Source organism: Musa acuminata, chromosome BXJ1-3, assembly GCF_036884655.1.
Source record: "Musa acuminata AAA Group cultivar baxijiao chromosome BXJ1-3, Cavendish_Baxijiao_AAA, whole genome shotgun sequence".
Classification (NCBI taxonomy): Eukaryota; Viridiplantae; Streptophyta; class Magnoliopsida; order Zingiberales; family Musaceae; genus Musa; species Musa acuminata.
In genome coordinates this window covers 45,024,952-45,040,401 of record NC_088329.1, presented here as the reverse complement: position 1 = coordinate 45,040,401, position 15,450 = coordinate 45,024,952, and the positions used below count along the sequence as shown (strand labels likewise).

The 15,450-nt window shown below is 37.3% G+C and overlaps 2 protein-coding genes across 4 annotated transcripts; both read left to right on the top strand.

Annotated features, from left to right (window-relative positions):
- The first annotated feature begins 242 nt into the window (after positions 1-242).
- On the top strand, positions 243-3,901 carry LOC108952332 (uncharacterized). Of its 3 annotated transcripts, XM_065151322.1 has the most exons (3): positions 243-1,797; positions 1,985-2,079; positions 2,158-3,901. In XM_065151322.1, exon 1 carries the CDS (start codon positions 258-260, stop codon positions 708-710), a length of 453 nt encoding a protein of 150 aa, XP_065007394.1. In that variant the 5' UTR covers positions 243-257; the 3' UTR covers positions 711-1,797; positions 1,985-2,079; positions 2,158-3,901. The 3 variants fall into 3 exon arrangements, with proteins under 3 accessions (XP_065007394.1, XP_018678877.2, XP_018678878.2); XM_018823332.2 differs by having other exon boundaries at positions 1,985-3,901; XM_018823333.2 differs by having other exon boundaries at positions 243-2,079.
- Positions 3,902-4,589: 688 nt separating this feature from the next.
- On the top strand, positions 4,590-12,775 carry LOC103979839 (protein IMPAIRED IN BABA-INDUCED STERILITY 1). Its single transcript, XM_009396054.3, has 9 exons — positions 4,590-5,388; positions 7,061-7,345; positions 7,466-7,783; positions 9,507-9,734; positions 10,336-10,433; positions 10,773-10,884; positions 10,988-11,503; positions 11,585-11,714; positions 12,285-12,775. The coding sequence occupies exons 1-9, from the start codon at positions 5,014-5,016 to the stop codon at positions 12,308-12,310; spliced, it is 2,088 nt and encodes a 695-aa protein (XP_009394329.2). The 5' UTR covers positions 4,590-5,013; the 3' UTR covers positions 12,311-12,775.
- The last annotated feature ends 2,675 nt before the right edge of the window (positions 12,776-15,450 follow it).

The following is a 15,450-nucleotide window of genomic DNA, read 5'->3' as shown; positions in this document are numbered from 1 at the left end:
GTGGTTGACTTCAATTTTAGTTAAGTATATCTATATTTACCTGATATAGCATAATTTGTTGTGCCTGTTTTTATGCTTTTTTTTTCCCTCTTCTAAAACCAAAATCTAATTCGGGTTTAGTGTCGAATATATATATATATATATATATATATATATATATATATATATATATTTATATATTTATATATTTATATTTATATTTATATTTATAAGGGAGGTGATGGCAGAGTCTTACGAAATAATCCCTTTACGGAAGCATGGAGTACGATCACCGCCCATCCGGCTCACCTCCCGCTACGCCGCCGCTGAAGAGGAAGCACCACCATCACCACTGCTTCACCTCCTGCTTCCGCCCCTCCGTCTCTCAGGGAGAACCCGTATACGAGGAGCGAGCGGCCCGGTCGCCCACCTCGTTGATCCGGCCGGAACACCGCGGCAAATGCCTGGGCTTCGGCTACCATTGCGGCGGGGGGAGGCACCGGCGTCGCCCCTCCACCGAGTTCAGGTACGACCCCCTCAGCTACGCCCTCAACTTCGACGAGGGGTGTGAAGTCGAGTCCCCCACCAGGGCCGAGCAACTCCGGCTCCGCTATTTCTCGTCCCAGCTCCCGGCATCGCCGTCGCGCAACGGCACCGGCGCCGGCGGATTGGATGACCCTGACAGGGTTCGCAGAGTTGGTGGATTGGATGCATCCTTGCGATTCTCCTGATTTGCCGGTTCTCTGTGCCACCGATCTAATTTGATTGCGATTTCCTTCCCCGTTTCTCTCAAAGCAGATAACTAACCGGAGAACATTAGGGTTCCAATCCTATTTCTCTGCTATGATAAGAATGTGTAGATGTTGATGATGGACGTCTTTAAATTCGATGCATTTTTTTCTCTTGCAGCCTTCTTTTGACGTTGATTGGTTTCTTAAAAATTGGACCTTTCCCTTCCTACTCTACTGAATTAATTCTTTCCAGGAAATCAAATTTATTTTGGTATCATTTTTTGTTCTTTGACTGCAAAATAAGGCCCAACATATCATGTCTTGGAAGATAGATAAGCCAGTTCAATATAAATCAGAATAGTCCATTTTGAATTAGAAGACAAGATTCTGCCTTTTTCCTATTGGATTTAAGTTACAATCGAAAAGGATTCTTTGACCCCGTGCCCCTCGGGACATATTGGATTCAAGGAGTCGTGGAATTGCTAATCCTATACGGCAGAGAGGTTTATCTGTTGTCACTGAGATCAGATTGCCAAGATTCAAGCTCACATTATTACTCATGGGTTTGGAGCTGGCATCTATCTTGGACCAAGCTTTTGAACTGTAATGCTAATTTGGGTGGTTTACTTGAATTTAATTGTTTATTGTTCGCTATTTTAGAGTTGGCCATTTTGATGATGCTCTTATGTTGTATCCAAATTTAGAGTATGAACGAATTGGTACTGTCATTTCAGCTATTAATTTTTGTTTGAGAAGTTGTATTGTGCTCATGAATGTTCAAATGTGAAGTTGGTTTACATAACAAGAAAAATATATTATGCTTGATATTGTTATCACCATTACTCTCATTGAACTGTGCTTAAAGTGCAATAAGATGAAAAGGGCTAGAAAATATAAACTATTAGGTCATCTGATCTGCCATGACACAATCTTGTCCTATGTCATGATTTCTGGTTATCCCCATAATGTAATTGAAGATGCCATTAACTTGTTCGGTGACGTGGTCAAAGAAGGTGCAAGACCAAACTTGGCATGGTGGTGAGCCCATTTCAGCATTTGCTGATACCGGAGAAGCAAGAAAAGGCAGGTGGGTCCATGGTATTGTGTTCTGATATAACCTTCAGGTATATATGAGTGGTTCCAATTTGACTCCACACATGCATGCAAAATGTGAGCAAATCAGTAATGTGAGGATGATTTTTTATTCGACATCAGACAAAGGCTTAGTTCCGTCGACACTTTGATGATGGGTTATGTAAATTTTGGTCTTGCAGATGAAGCTGCTGTGTTGTTTCGGGAAATGCTGAAAAATGGTGAAGAGTCTACATGCTCAACTGGGTAGTTCAGAGCCAGGAAATGAAAGTCATGGGTATTTTTACAGAACTTATCTGGCGGAAGATACTGCTGATTCAATAATGCTGGTGTATTTCTAATTCCATGAGTTCAGGTTATTTGGTTGCTCCACAGGAAGAGCATTTCAGTTGCATGGTTGAATTACTTGGTCGAGCAGGTCAACTTGAAGAAGCATACAGTTTGATGAAGTGCTCACTTTTGGTGCAATGTGCACTCTATTTGCTTCTTGCAGCGTTCATGAAAATCACAAAAGTAGGACAGCTGATCGAACAAGAACTCTAGAACTGAGGTAATTATGCTCTTATGTCAGATGTGTATGCTCAGACTGGTAAGCGGAGTGAAGCTGCAAATATATGAGCTACAGCTAGAGAAAGGGGATTGGATAAAGTACCTGGCTATGACTTGGTTGAATTGTGTGAGCGTATTTGTGGCACTTGAAATCCTTGGAAAATCTTTCAGATTAGCATTACAAATTCATGGATTTTGTACAATAGTATAGGAAAAGTATGTGGTGCTCATTCTGTCAAGCGAAGCAAGACATGCAGGAAAACCGAATTATTGGAATCCTATGGTAATATGATCTGCACAGGTATTGAATCTATTCAGAATCTAAGTCTTAGTCCTTTCAAATATCATATCAGCAATTAGCATTTGGTTGCATCATAAGTTTTGTTGCCTATACACAAGCATTTTCAATGTGACTAACCTTATACATCATCATGCAGTTTGTGTGAGTTGTTGGGCAATGTTCATGCCATTAGTCTTCCCAATGAAACATAACTGGACTAAGATGAATGGTCATCTGCATCATATATCCTATAAACTATACTGCAGTGAAATTTTTGCTATACCAGCCTTTGTTAAGAATCCTTTTACCCCTTAATAACTGCTTCTTCTTTCTTCCTTTGAAGAGAAATATGGTAGTGATTGGTCCTTAGAAAAAAGAGAGCTGTGTACAACCTTATGCCACACCAAATTACCCCCTTCTTAGTTTACCATTAGAGAATGTTTTTCCATTGCACCTAATTTTGAGTGTTCAGTTAATTAATTATTTTCCCTAAAGCTCATTGTTGAGAACACTGACTCTACAATTTAGCATCACAAATTCTTGTCCTGATCTATCATTTCTAATGGTACTTAAATCTTAATTTTAGGACTTGCCAAAAGACCTGAAGACAAATTAAATGGAAATAAAAGATGCACCATGTGATGAAAGGCACCAAACTTTGCTAAAGTTTGGTTCCTCCAATGACAATGATGAACAAAAGGATGCCCTTCATCACTTGTCCTGGTTATTCTAAGTGCAGTATTTTGAGAATGTATGGAGCCACCAAACCCTATTGGACCCTAAATTCTAATTCTACAACCACAGAGCATCTCTTCCTGTTTCCTAATGATATAGGTATATGTGAGACTGTACCTTGTTTACATAAAGTGCAGACAAAAGGAAGAGGAATATGAAGATGCATCAAGTGTTGCATGTGATAAAGCAGTGTCTCTTCCTTGTTTACTGTCAGCATTCATGGAAGTAAAAGGAACATGAGATGATGAAAAGACAATGTTGGGTAACAGGTGGCTTCAGTGAATGGGGGTATGCTTTACATGAGGATGCAAAGTGGACCTCAAGACACATGACCTTAAAAGCAATGAAATGTTCATCTCCTAGTATTTCTTTGTTCTTTGTCTTGTTATTACAGTGTTCAGGTACATCAACAGTCAAGGGATTCTTATATCTAAATCCTTGGAGGTTGATTAGGTGAGCTTGTTTGTGTTGTGTCCTCATGAACATGGATTGTAGGACATCCTTACAGGACTCCAATATTAGATTCTCATACATACATTTGGGACAGTCCAAAATGCATGTTGCTTCAGTGATATCCTATCTACAGAATAAATTAGGAGGTGGTCACTATCATTAATACACACTAAATTTTAATATCAAATAATAAAAAAACTCGATGGATCATTCGAGTCTTAGAAATAAATTTTTAGATAATTATAAAAATAAAGCTGTGTATATTAATACCTTAGATTCCTTTGTAAGAAGAAAATCTATTTTAAATCTCAATCTCTCTCTCTCTCTCTCTCTCTCTCTCTCTCTCTCTCTCTCTATATATATATATATATATATATATATATATATATATATATATATGCCTTTGAAGACTACCCACATTGATCTTGGAACTTCTAACCTAGTGAAGCTTGTAGTGTTGCTAATGCTCCTCACCTCATAGCAAAAGACAGCACAGTCACAGGCTATCACTTCCTTTAGCCTAGTGCTAACCCACCAAACCTTGTGACCCTCTCATGTCTATTCTAGAGAGAGAAAACCACATCTAGTGGTGTCATGAGTAAACTAAAGTGGCTCATGTTTCTTTGGACCACATTCTCAATCCTTCCTTTCCTACCTTCCTCTCCTTGTCTTCATCACAATGAATACAGCAATTTTAGGAAGACATTTTGACTCATTGTCATGCTTTTCTTTGTCAAACCACTATGAAAACAGTGCAGTGGATGTCACCATATAACACCAAAAACAGCAGCTTCTTTGACACCATATGAAGCCAAGAGAGAGACTTGACCGCACAAAGCGACACCACTGCCCAACCCATGCGCTTTCAAGCTCGCGCCCCGACGGCTACAGTTCTTCGCCATCTCCTCCTCCCCTGTTCGTCGCCGCGTCGATTTCGGTGGCTGTCTTTTGCTCTTCCACTGGTAATTTGTGGAGCGATTGGGAGCAGCGGCGCACAAAGGTCTTGCCTTTTCTATTTGTAGGGGGTGATTACGGCCTTTCCGGATCCCCGGGCCACCCAATTCTGCCCGAGGTCGTTTGGGTGATCCTCCTTCCCATTACCCCGACTGCGGGGCTCCTATTGCATCCCCGATTTCGCCCCCAGTTTCCTTCATCCCGGAGGCCTGGGCAATGCCGTAGACCCGGCCGCCGCGGATGGGCTGCCTCGCGTCGAAGAATGTGGTCTCGGTTACCCCGGCGGTTGATTCCTCCGGTATCCTGCGGGACCACCGGGAGCGGTCGGGTCCGATCTCGACGTCATCGCAGCGGTACCAGACCGTACAGGTAACCAGGCCTGCATGTCTGTTGAGGAAGGAAGAGAAGGAGGGGAATTGCCTAGAATTGGAGGAACATGGGAAAGCGAGCGCCGGTTGTACCACGTCGCAGAGCTTCCGGCTAGAGAATCTTAACAAGTATATCGAAGGGGAGCAGGTCGCCGCCGGATGGCCCTCCTGGCTTAGTGCTGTTGCCGGGGATGCTATTCAGGGTTGGGTGCCTCTTAAAGCTGACTCCTTTGAGAAGCTGGAGAAGGTACGATTGTAGTCGTCGTCTCCGTAAAGAAATTGATTCGACGCATAGGCACTTCGACTAGTTTGCATGGGCTGTTTGTTTAATGTCATCAAAGACTAAATATGACGATTTATCCATATTATCCAGTGATATCTTTCTTGACCGAAAATGATATGCGTGTACGCAAATTTCTCCCAAATTTGCTCTTTTCTGGTTGCGTAGCTGAGGAAGTTCGATGATGTTAAACGATATGGTGATTCATGACAAATTGCACTTGGTTATAATTTTATTGTTGTACTCTCAGGAAACAAATCTGTACCGGCGCATGTGTCCTACTTCCAATACCCATTTGTAGCTTATTACATTCTCTCATCCTTCCTTGTCTTATTGCTAAATCTCGAGGGAAGACGTAGTGCTTTCTTTGTTTGATGTTCCTTATCCCTGTAATATTGCAGTGTACTTTGGGCCATCTGTTGAAAGTAATTATCATCCTAATTTTACCTTACTATCATGTTATGCTTACATCAAACTTTTTGGAGGTTGTGACCCCAAACCTTTCCATTGGACAACTAACCTCTATGTCTAGATGATGTCCTTTTTTGTTGAGCTCCCCAGACTAGATTAACTTGGCTCTTCCATTAAATTGGAGAGAATGGCCTTTACTCTCCAGATAAACATTTCTTTCATTTATTGTTCATCTTCTCATGTTTTTGCTTCATTTGGAGAAAAAGAAGAGTTTCTTTTTCTTTATTTTGAGGTTGCTTCTCTTTTTACTAATAACAGTTGTTTCACCAGCAATTATGATTAGTGAAACAAAAAGAAAGCTTAGCTTTTGGTGTTCATAAGGGAAGTTCTAGGTGGTTCTGCATCTATTATCTATTTTTTAAGCCAATTCTGCTTTGTCATCCTCTGCTATTGTGTAACTTTCTTAAGCTAGATGTGACAAATGACTTAAATGTTTTTTGAAACTCAAATTTGCCAATATTTTAAGTAATTGCTCTTATTTATCTTATGGTAGTTGATTTTTTTCCGCTCTTTTTCTGGGTGGAAGATGGCAACAGAAGAAGATGTTATCCTTATGCTTGGAGACTTGCCAGCATAAATTGAATATGAGAGCACCACAAGTTCTAAAATTGTTCTTCTTTTTCGAGAATGCATAATTGTTGTACTATATAACTCTTATCATCCAAAGAGAATTTTTTTTTAAAACTTCTTATAGATGAGTCAGTGCCTATAACCATCTCTGTCGTTGCATTTCCAATTGACCGAATAATCAGCCTAAACAAAAAACTGTGTATAGATTGACTCAGATATACATAATTGGTTAGCTATTTTTGTCATGCAGTTCATTTAATGAGTGCAAGTCTATCGGATACTTTTGTTGCGACAGATGTTATAAGTTCAAATTTCATTTAAGAGCTAAGCTCTATTAGAAAATTTTATGTGCTATTATCTCTATGATACATATTATTACAAGTGAGCTTCACGTACTCATTATCATAAACATAGATCAGGATTTCAATGGTTTGTAGATCTTGAGACATTTAGTTCCTAAGACCCAATGGCTGGTTGTTTGATTGTGCTTCATATGGGCTTTGAATGTTCAAATTGGTAAACTTCTTCTTTGAACATAAAGCTAGCTTGTTCTTGACTGGCTATTTCTGGCTAAACTTGGTTTTTTCTGCCTGTGAAGATTGGACAAGGTACTTATAGCAGTGTGTTCAGAGCACGTGATCTCGACACAGGAAAAATTGTCGCCTTGAAGAAGGTGCGCTTTGACAATTTTGAGCGAGAAAGTGTTAGGTTTATGGCAAGGGAAATAAAGATACTGCGCTGGCTTGACCATCCAAATATCATTAAATTGGAAGGATTGATTACTTCTCGGTTATCATGCAGTCTCTACCTCGTATTTGAATATATGGAACATGATCTTGCAGGACTGTCTTCCTCTCCTAACATTAAATTCTCTGAATCTCAGGTTTGATCATATTTTTTCAATAATAGTGCAAACTATTTGTCTTAGATTTTCTTGGGATAACATACTGGAACATGTAATTAGTTCCGACCAGAGTTTTTTTTTTCTGTCCTTAATTTGCAGGTCAAGTGCTACATGCAGCAGTTGCTATCTGGACTTGAGCATTGCCATTCACGTGGTATTATTCACCGTGACATAAAGGGAGCAAATCTACTAGTTAATAATGAGGGGGTTGTGAAAATCGCTGATTTTGGTCTGGCAAATTTCTTCAGTCCTGGGCATAGCCAACCCCTAACTAGCCGTGTTGTGACTCTATGGTATCGGCCGCCTGAACTACTTCTGGGTTCCACAAACTATGGAACAACTGTAGATTTGTGGAGCATCGGTTGTGTGTTTGCAGAAATGTTTGTTGGAAGACCTATCTTGCAAGGCAGAACAGAGGTACAAGTGTTTTTTGTTACCATTATAAAACATGGAGAAAAAGAAGGATCATGTGAATTGAGACATGAACAAATACATAGTTTCATATAGGAGAAAGATTTTTTTTACTTGATTAATTTCTATTAACAAAAAAACAGAAAATGGTAAAAGAAATGGAATGAGAAAACTTTTGTAGGGTTATATAAAACATGATTAATTGTGATGAATTTTAAAATCAGCACCTGCATAATGATAAAAATAATCTCTCATTTTCCTCCTAAGCAGTTACATTGCTGCATATTGTTGTGTACTGTCCTGTAGGTTATGAAATTAAGGTCTAATAATCATTAAAAAAGAGAGTTTTTATTATAGATTCCTTTTACAGATTTAAGTCAAATTAGCAAACCAAGGTGTCATTGAAATTGGACCCTGTAACTGTCATGAAAATGGTAAAAGAATGGAACTGGAATCACCTTGACTGGAATGTCTACTAAAGATGTAGTTTTGTGCATTGAAAATTAAATCACTCGGACAATGAAACATTTGAGAACGGGAACTTTTTTCTCAAACTAACTTGTCTTGAAAGCATTTATAAGATTTGCCTCCACTTAATAGAATTGTTTTTAAGGCTAGTTTCATTTTCGATGTTATAGCAGCAGCTTAAAAATGTTGTCACCCGTAGCCTTTTTTCATATCATGAAACCACAATGACGGAGCATTTCCTTCACAGTCAATACCTGAGAAAACTGTTTTGGTTTTAAAATTGTCACAATAGAGAAGTTTTATTCTATAAAATAATGTTATTAATATTTTTAAGATTAATATTGTGAAATTTATTCTTTAACAATTTTAACGCTAATTTGTACCTGGGAATTATCTTTTCCAACTACCTGGTTTAGGAAGAAATTATATAAAGTCTAGCAATAGATAGACTAGAATTGTCAGATGCAGAATGACTAGTTTTGTTGGATTATTACAACCTATTGAGAGAAAAGATAAAGAAGCAGCCAGAAATAAGTACAGGACAAGTGTGTGGAAGACATCTCGATTTTTGTATGTTAGCAAATTCTCTCCTAATGGGTCCATGAGTTGGCTGGCTTGTTATGAGAAATTTGCTTAAACTGTTTCTTATATGCTATTTAAGTTGATAAAGGTCCCAGAGTGAGTTCTTTGCTGTTGAGCTTGGATTTGAATAATTCATCATTCTTCCATGAGCTGGATTGCCATGTGGATTTGTAATAATTGACTTAGACCAGGCAACTCAAGAGTACTGTTTGAGGCTCAATAACAAACAATTCTCTTTTTCTAAAGTTGTCCCCCGTATCATACACAAGGATCCATTACACATATATACATGAGAAAACTAACATATGATATACATAACTCAGACACTCAAATGGCAAATGCATCTGTATGTCTTCAGCTTCAACCATCTTGTACATACCAAGATACTATTCTGTTTTTCACTTGGAAAGAATCGACATCTGTTAGTTGCTCATCTCAGAAGTATATTCACAGTTATCAAGTTGCAAAGTAAAGGAAATGATTTATTAGAAGAACCATCATTATTAAACATTTAATGGAAATGCGCAAAATAGATTTGAACCGTTAGTGGTTTAAGCAGTGCCATTTCTCCATTGCAGCTTGTTCATTTGAAGTGTTTTCTTGTTTAAATGCTGTGAGAACTGCCCTATTTATAATTTGTTTTTCACATCTGAAGATGCAAGATAACTTTCCTTTTCAGGTTGAACAACTACATAAAATCTTTAAGCTTTGTGGTTCTCCACCAGATGAATACTGGAAGAAGTCTAAGTTACCCCATGCTACGATCTTTAGACCTTATCATCTCTATGAGAGTAGCCTCCAGGAGACATTCAAAAGTTTACCAGAAAGTGCCATTAGCTTGTTAGAGACCTTTTTATCTATTGAACCATTTAAGCGTGGTACTGCCACAACTGCCCTTCAAGTGGAGGTGAGTACTTTCCTTGAAACTATATTACATGAGCTTTTTGATATATATTTAGCACTTATATCCATTTCTGTTAATCTCCTCAGTGGTGAAAATTGTCTTCTTCTCCCTATCAACACACTTCATTTCTTTTGCAGCTTTATTTGGGTTAAAAAGCAAAAATGATAATATAATTGTGTAAGTGGAATTGTAATATGGAGCATAGCAATTCCAAATAACATATAGATATTTTAAGCCAAGATTATGTCAACTAAATAATTAGGTATAATCAGAAATAGAAAAGGAATAGGGTGTGGTTACCATTGGAGAGCACCTGCCTGGGCCCTCGGCTAATGGACAAGAAGAATTTGTGCAGAGTGTTACAGTGCATTATAAATTTATAAAAAACATGATAACTGGAAGTTATTCTCCATTCCAGAGCATTTAAGGCAGTAGTTCTTTGACAGTGGTCCTACATTATATTACACATACAGATCCTCAAGCTGGTTTTTTTCTCTGCTAAATGAAACTTGTTTCATATCTGTGATAACTCAGTTATATTGATTTTTTCCATTTCAATTTAACTTGCTCTTACCTTTTATGTTTCCTCTACATGATTATTCAGTATTTCAAAACAAAGCCTTACGCCTGTGAACCCTCAAGCTTGCCAAAGTACCCACCCACCAAGGAAATTGATACAAAGAGTCGTGATGAGACACGCAGGTAATTCTATTCATCTATGGGTTTCTATCGGATCTAGAAGAAATCAGAAAGATATTCCAATATGTCATGTTGTTCATTGTGCTTTATCTTTTGAGCTGCTAAGAAAAATTACATGACATATGCTTCCTCACAAAGTTAAAGAGTGCGTATTCAGACCAGCAAAGACAGAAGATTTACATTCATATAAATGGAAAGTCATATAAAAAAATAAAACACTTTCTATCTGTTAGTTATAGGAAAATGTCATCAACTTAAGTCGGTACAAAATGTCATCAACTGTTGGAACATGTGACAGCTAGTTATTCTGCAGTCCTTTTTCATGGTCTTTGGTCTTTTCAGAAGAAGAGTTACTGGCAGAGGGCAAGGATCAGAAGCCACGAAAAGAACCTCGAGAACACATAGATCTTCGTGGGCATCAAGTGGACTCAGTAAAATAGCAGACAGTAAAGAGGTAATTTAACTTTTCCTAGTTGCAAATTCTTTTAGTTGGAGGAAAAAAAGTTACAATGAATCACTGGTGGATGTATGTTTTTATGTTTGGATTAAATTTTCAGGAGTCCGAGATCAGTGCTGGAAATGTAAAGAAAGATCTTCCAAGAGTAGATAGTGAAACCAGACTGTTTGTAGATCTCCAGCCAATGCCATCAGTTAAATGTCCAGAGGAAGGTCATCGCGCAAAGTGCAACTCTCAAGAGGAACTTGCTTTTCCAGGGCCATTACTTGTTTCTGCTTCTAGTGGCTTTGCATGGGCAGAAGGACAGAGAGTAGGTGATGCATATGGTAGATCTGACAGTAGGTCTAGCTCAAAAAGCCATTTATCTTGTGAAAGAAATTCGTCCAATATTGAAAATATTAAAAGCAAGCTTGACTACAAGGGACAAGAAAATGTTGATGTGCATGTTGGTTCAAAAGGTCATGTACCATATGAGTTGGCCAAGTGCGCAATGCTGAACAGATGGACACAATTAGACCATCCAGAATCATTTGACTCTTCAGATGCATATTATTCCCAGGAGATGTCAGAAGCCCTTTGCAAGGGAGATCCATCATCAATGCGACATAACAATTTGGTATGCAGATAGTCTGGCAGGTTTGATGTTTTACATTGCATTGCATTGACCAGTGACTTAATTTCTCCTGATAAATCTCAGGGTTACCATGATCAAGACAGAGTTGAGTTCTCAGGACCTTTGTTGTCTCAATCTTGCAAGGTTGATGAACTTCTACAAAAGCATGAGCGCCACATCCGCCAAGCAGTTAGGAGATCATGGTTTCAAAAAGGTAATAGTGAGACTCCATTTTGCAACATCTTTCATGCAAGCATTTGGTAATCGTGCAGAGAGTAAGTAAATAAAAACAAGCCTTAGTCCCTTAACCTCATATGTCTTTTATTTGGCCATATTGGGCACTGGAACTCATTGGTATTTTGGTTAGAGTCCTAGCGTGTCAAATGCCTTGCTCTTTTAATAGTCATGGCTAACACTTAAAGCCCATGCCACATAAACTATTTTCTTTCTATTCCTTATAATCCTAGATCGACCACAGATCTTCACGAAACATGTTGGATCTAAATATTAAAGAATCATCAATAGCTACGCTCAAGAAGGTTGTTGATCTAAGTATAAAAGAATGATTAGTAGCTACTTTTTAATTTTGTACAATGTACAACTGGTGTCAGCATTGCACCTATGATTTCCTCGTAATCTTATTGAAGTTCATCCGATTGGACTTTCCTCTATTATAATCGTTCTATCTCAGTCCCAATGCACGAGAAGTGTTTATTTCAATTGTTAATTCAGTTTCATGTTTATATGAAATGGAATTGTTTTCTTATTGACTGCTTTACCACAGTGGCAGGGAGAAAGCAAGGGAAGTAGAAAGCCAGGGTAGCTTGTTTTGTAATCGTAGAAAACTATATCCGCAAAACAAAACCCTTGGATCAATCAGGATTTGACCAACATCTACTAAGACGGTAAAGGTAGTTAACCCCAACAGTGATATCTAATATTAGGTAGAAGCTGCCACAGCAGTTTGTACCAAAGTCTACTACCTGTTGATGGATTACAAGGTAAGAAAAGACAAGCGGCATCTGATTCATCCACACTGACTGCCGGCAGTGACTGAAGCTCTTTTGTTCAAAAGGCGATGAGACCAATCAATTCCTTGAAAGTGACTCTAATTGTGGTGCTCTGTAAAAGCCAATCTTCTGTAGATCAATATATGAACTCATGATTCCTGTGTTAGCATCAATAGCATTAATCTAATCTTCATTCACTTTATGATGTAAAAACTAAATGTATGCCGGAAGTTCAACAGTAAATGAAGCATTTTTTTTTATTTTCTCTCAATGACCCAACTTTTGCAGGAATTGTAAGCATACAATCATCCTGTTTGGATGTGGAGAGATTTTGAAATGGAAGCCTTTCATGATGCATGAGAATCATCATCCGCAAGAATTTAAACATCGATGCATACAAATTGTACATGCCATTTTTATGATGGATGATACAGATCAATTTGTTCCATTGACATGAGTTAAAATGTTTAGGCCAAAGTTAATTGTAGTACATCCTTTTAACTTCTTATAGAGTAAATAAAGTCTTAATTGCCTTTGGGACTAAGCTTTGGGATGTTACTTCCATTGTCTTTCTTGCTTTGAATACATCAAATACAATATTGATAAGCTTATTGGATATAAAATGACAACAAATACCCATGAGACAAGTTTAAAACTTGAATCAATTCACCTTTTATTTCTAAGTTTAAGATTCATAAATCTCCAGCTACATCAGTGATCCTCTCTGCTAGATTCACTGTAACTAAAGTCTTATTTACTTTGATTTTCCTTATTTATATTTCAACAGCACAACAGCAATTTGATGATGATAAAACAAATGCAAGAACAACACTTCTTTTCTTTTTGACCAGTCACTTGCCATCAATTTTCTTACATGACCAGTTGTCATCGACATAGGAACAATAGCAAACAAGTGATCAATGTGTTCCCTCCTAAAAAGAGATCATGCTTAGCACATGTTGGATCAAAAGGTTTTGTTTTCTTTTCTTGGATATGAATGCATGTGAGAAATAATTTTGGTAGAACAAGATAATCATCTCATATTACAAACATAAAAAGAAGAAGAAGAAGAAGAAGAAGAAGAAGAAGAAAAGATATCCATAACTTATGGCCAATGAAATAATTCATCTCTCGACATCTTTGATGGCTCATCATCCAACCTGATCTCTCATGATGAATAGAATTGGCTCTTTATGGGTGAGTGCAGACAGGGAGTGTGAGGACTCACCATGCCTTCTCCAAAAAAGACTCCATCAATGCCTCCTTTCATGCTCCCTTTGGCTAAGTGTATGGTTGCATTTTAACTTCGTATCTACAAATAACTTGTCGATGCATATAATTCATGTATAGTTATAAATTCTGAATTCGATTGATGATTGATCTGTCCAAGAGAGAAAAATGAAAATTGCATCATTGAAAGAATTGATATATTCACAACTCTTTATCATCGAAGATATTTAATTTCTTAGATATATTTTAAGTGTTTTCATTACAAGGAAGGAAGAGAAAAAACAGCATGGTATTTAGCACCCTTTCATCCCCTAATGATGTATGTTACTATCTTGTCATTGTTCCTACTTTCCTTTTTTTCACTATATTATAATAATATTTTTATAATATAATTTATAAATATTTTTATAATTATATTTTTTTAAAAAAAATAATATAAAATAAAATTAGATTATATCAAGAGAAGAGAGGATGCATTACCTCGCACTTTAGATATTGCTGTCTTGATTAACCGAATCACTCTTAAAATCAATTCTTTCCTTAGATACACATGTCTCTTTCTTGAGATAACGCTGTTACTTGTTGGACTCTTGTATTAACGAGCCATCGTTGATTTTGGGTAAGCGATGATATGGTCGCTCTCGACTCGATGATACGTAAACATTACCTTAAATCGAAATCAACACGTGAGTTTGTGGGGGAGTCGCATGACCCGCTTCTCAGGAAATATACGATGATTCACCCCTGCAACTAATTTTACCATGGAGAAATACTATTATTATGGAATAGTATCATTATTTTTGAATATACAGCTTTAAATTATAAGGATATCTAAAAAAAATCATTCTAACTAATCACATGATTATTTGAATTAAATTCAACCTTAGAATTATCTAAAATTTTTTAATTAGATATATTATTATAAATATTATTTTTTAAAAATATTATTTAAGATTAATCTTTAACATAATTTTATATATCAAATGAGCAAATCAGTTTTATTTAATGAGACATCTCAAAATTGAGTCGCGAAAATTAATTAACTAGTTAGAGTTCACTTACTCAAAATTAGTCTTGACCAGTCAAAAATTTAATTTAGAATCAAAATCTAATTAAACTAAAATAGAAATTATGTCAAATTTGAGCTTCCAATCAAAATTTTGATTTAGGCATGAATTGAGGTCAAAATTGGTTAAAAACCAATTTAGGACAGATTGGTCAAATTTAATTGACGATATTTCTACATTAAAGGATTTAGAAAAAAATAATTAGAATAGTTTCTTACGATAAAAGTGAACTTTCATTCTACCCATCGGTATTCTTAATTATAATTTAATTAAAATCTAATAATATTTTAATTAATTAATTAATTAATATTATAAAATCTAATAGTGTGCTTTCGAGTACGTGCGTCCAAGTACGAACGTTGACACACCGTCCATGTCATATCCTACGGCAGCGCACGTGGCAACACGTCACACGTACCGGGTTGCTGATACAGTATAACGCCGCTCTCTACGCCATCGCGCGCTTGCCCGACGTAAGCTTTGCCCCTCCCTCACCGACACGTGTCCATTTGTGTATCCCGCGCAAAAGTGTTTTGCCCCGAACCCCACGATCCTCCGTCCGTAGGCGACGGTACAAATCATGGCCGTTCATCTGACGCTTTTCGTGACCGTGACGCCGTGCTTTTACTCCTGCCACGGAGCC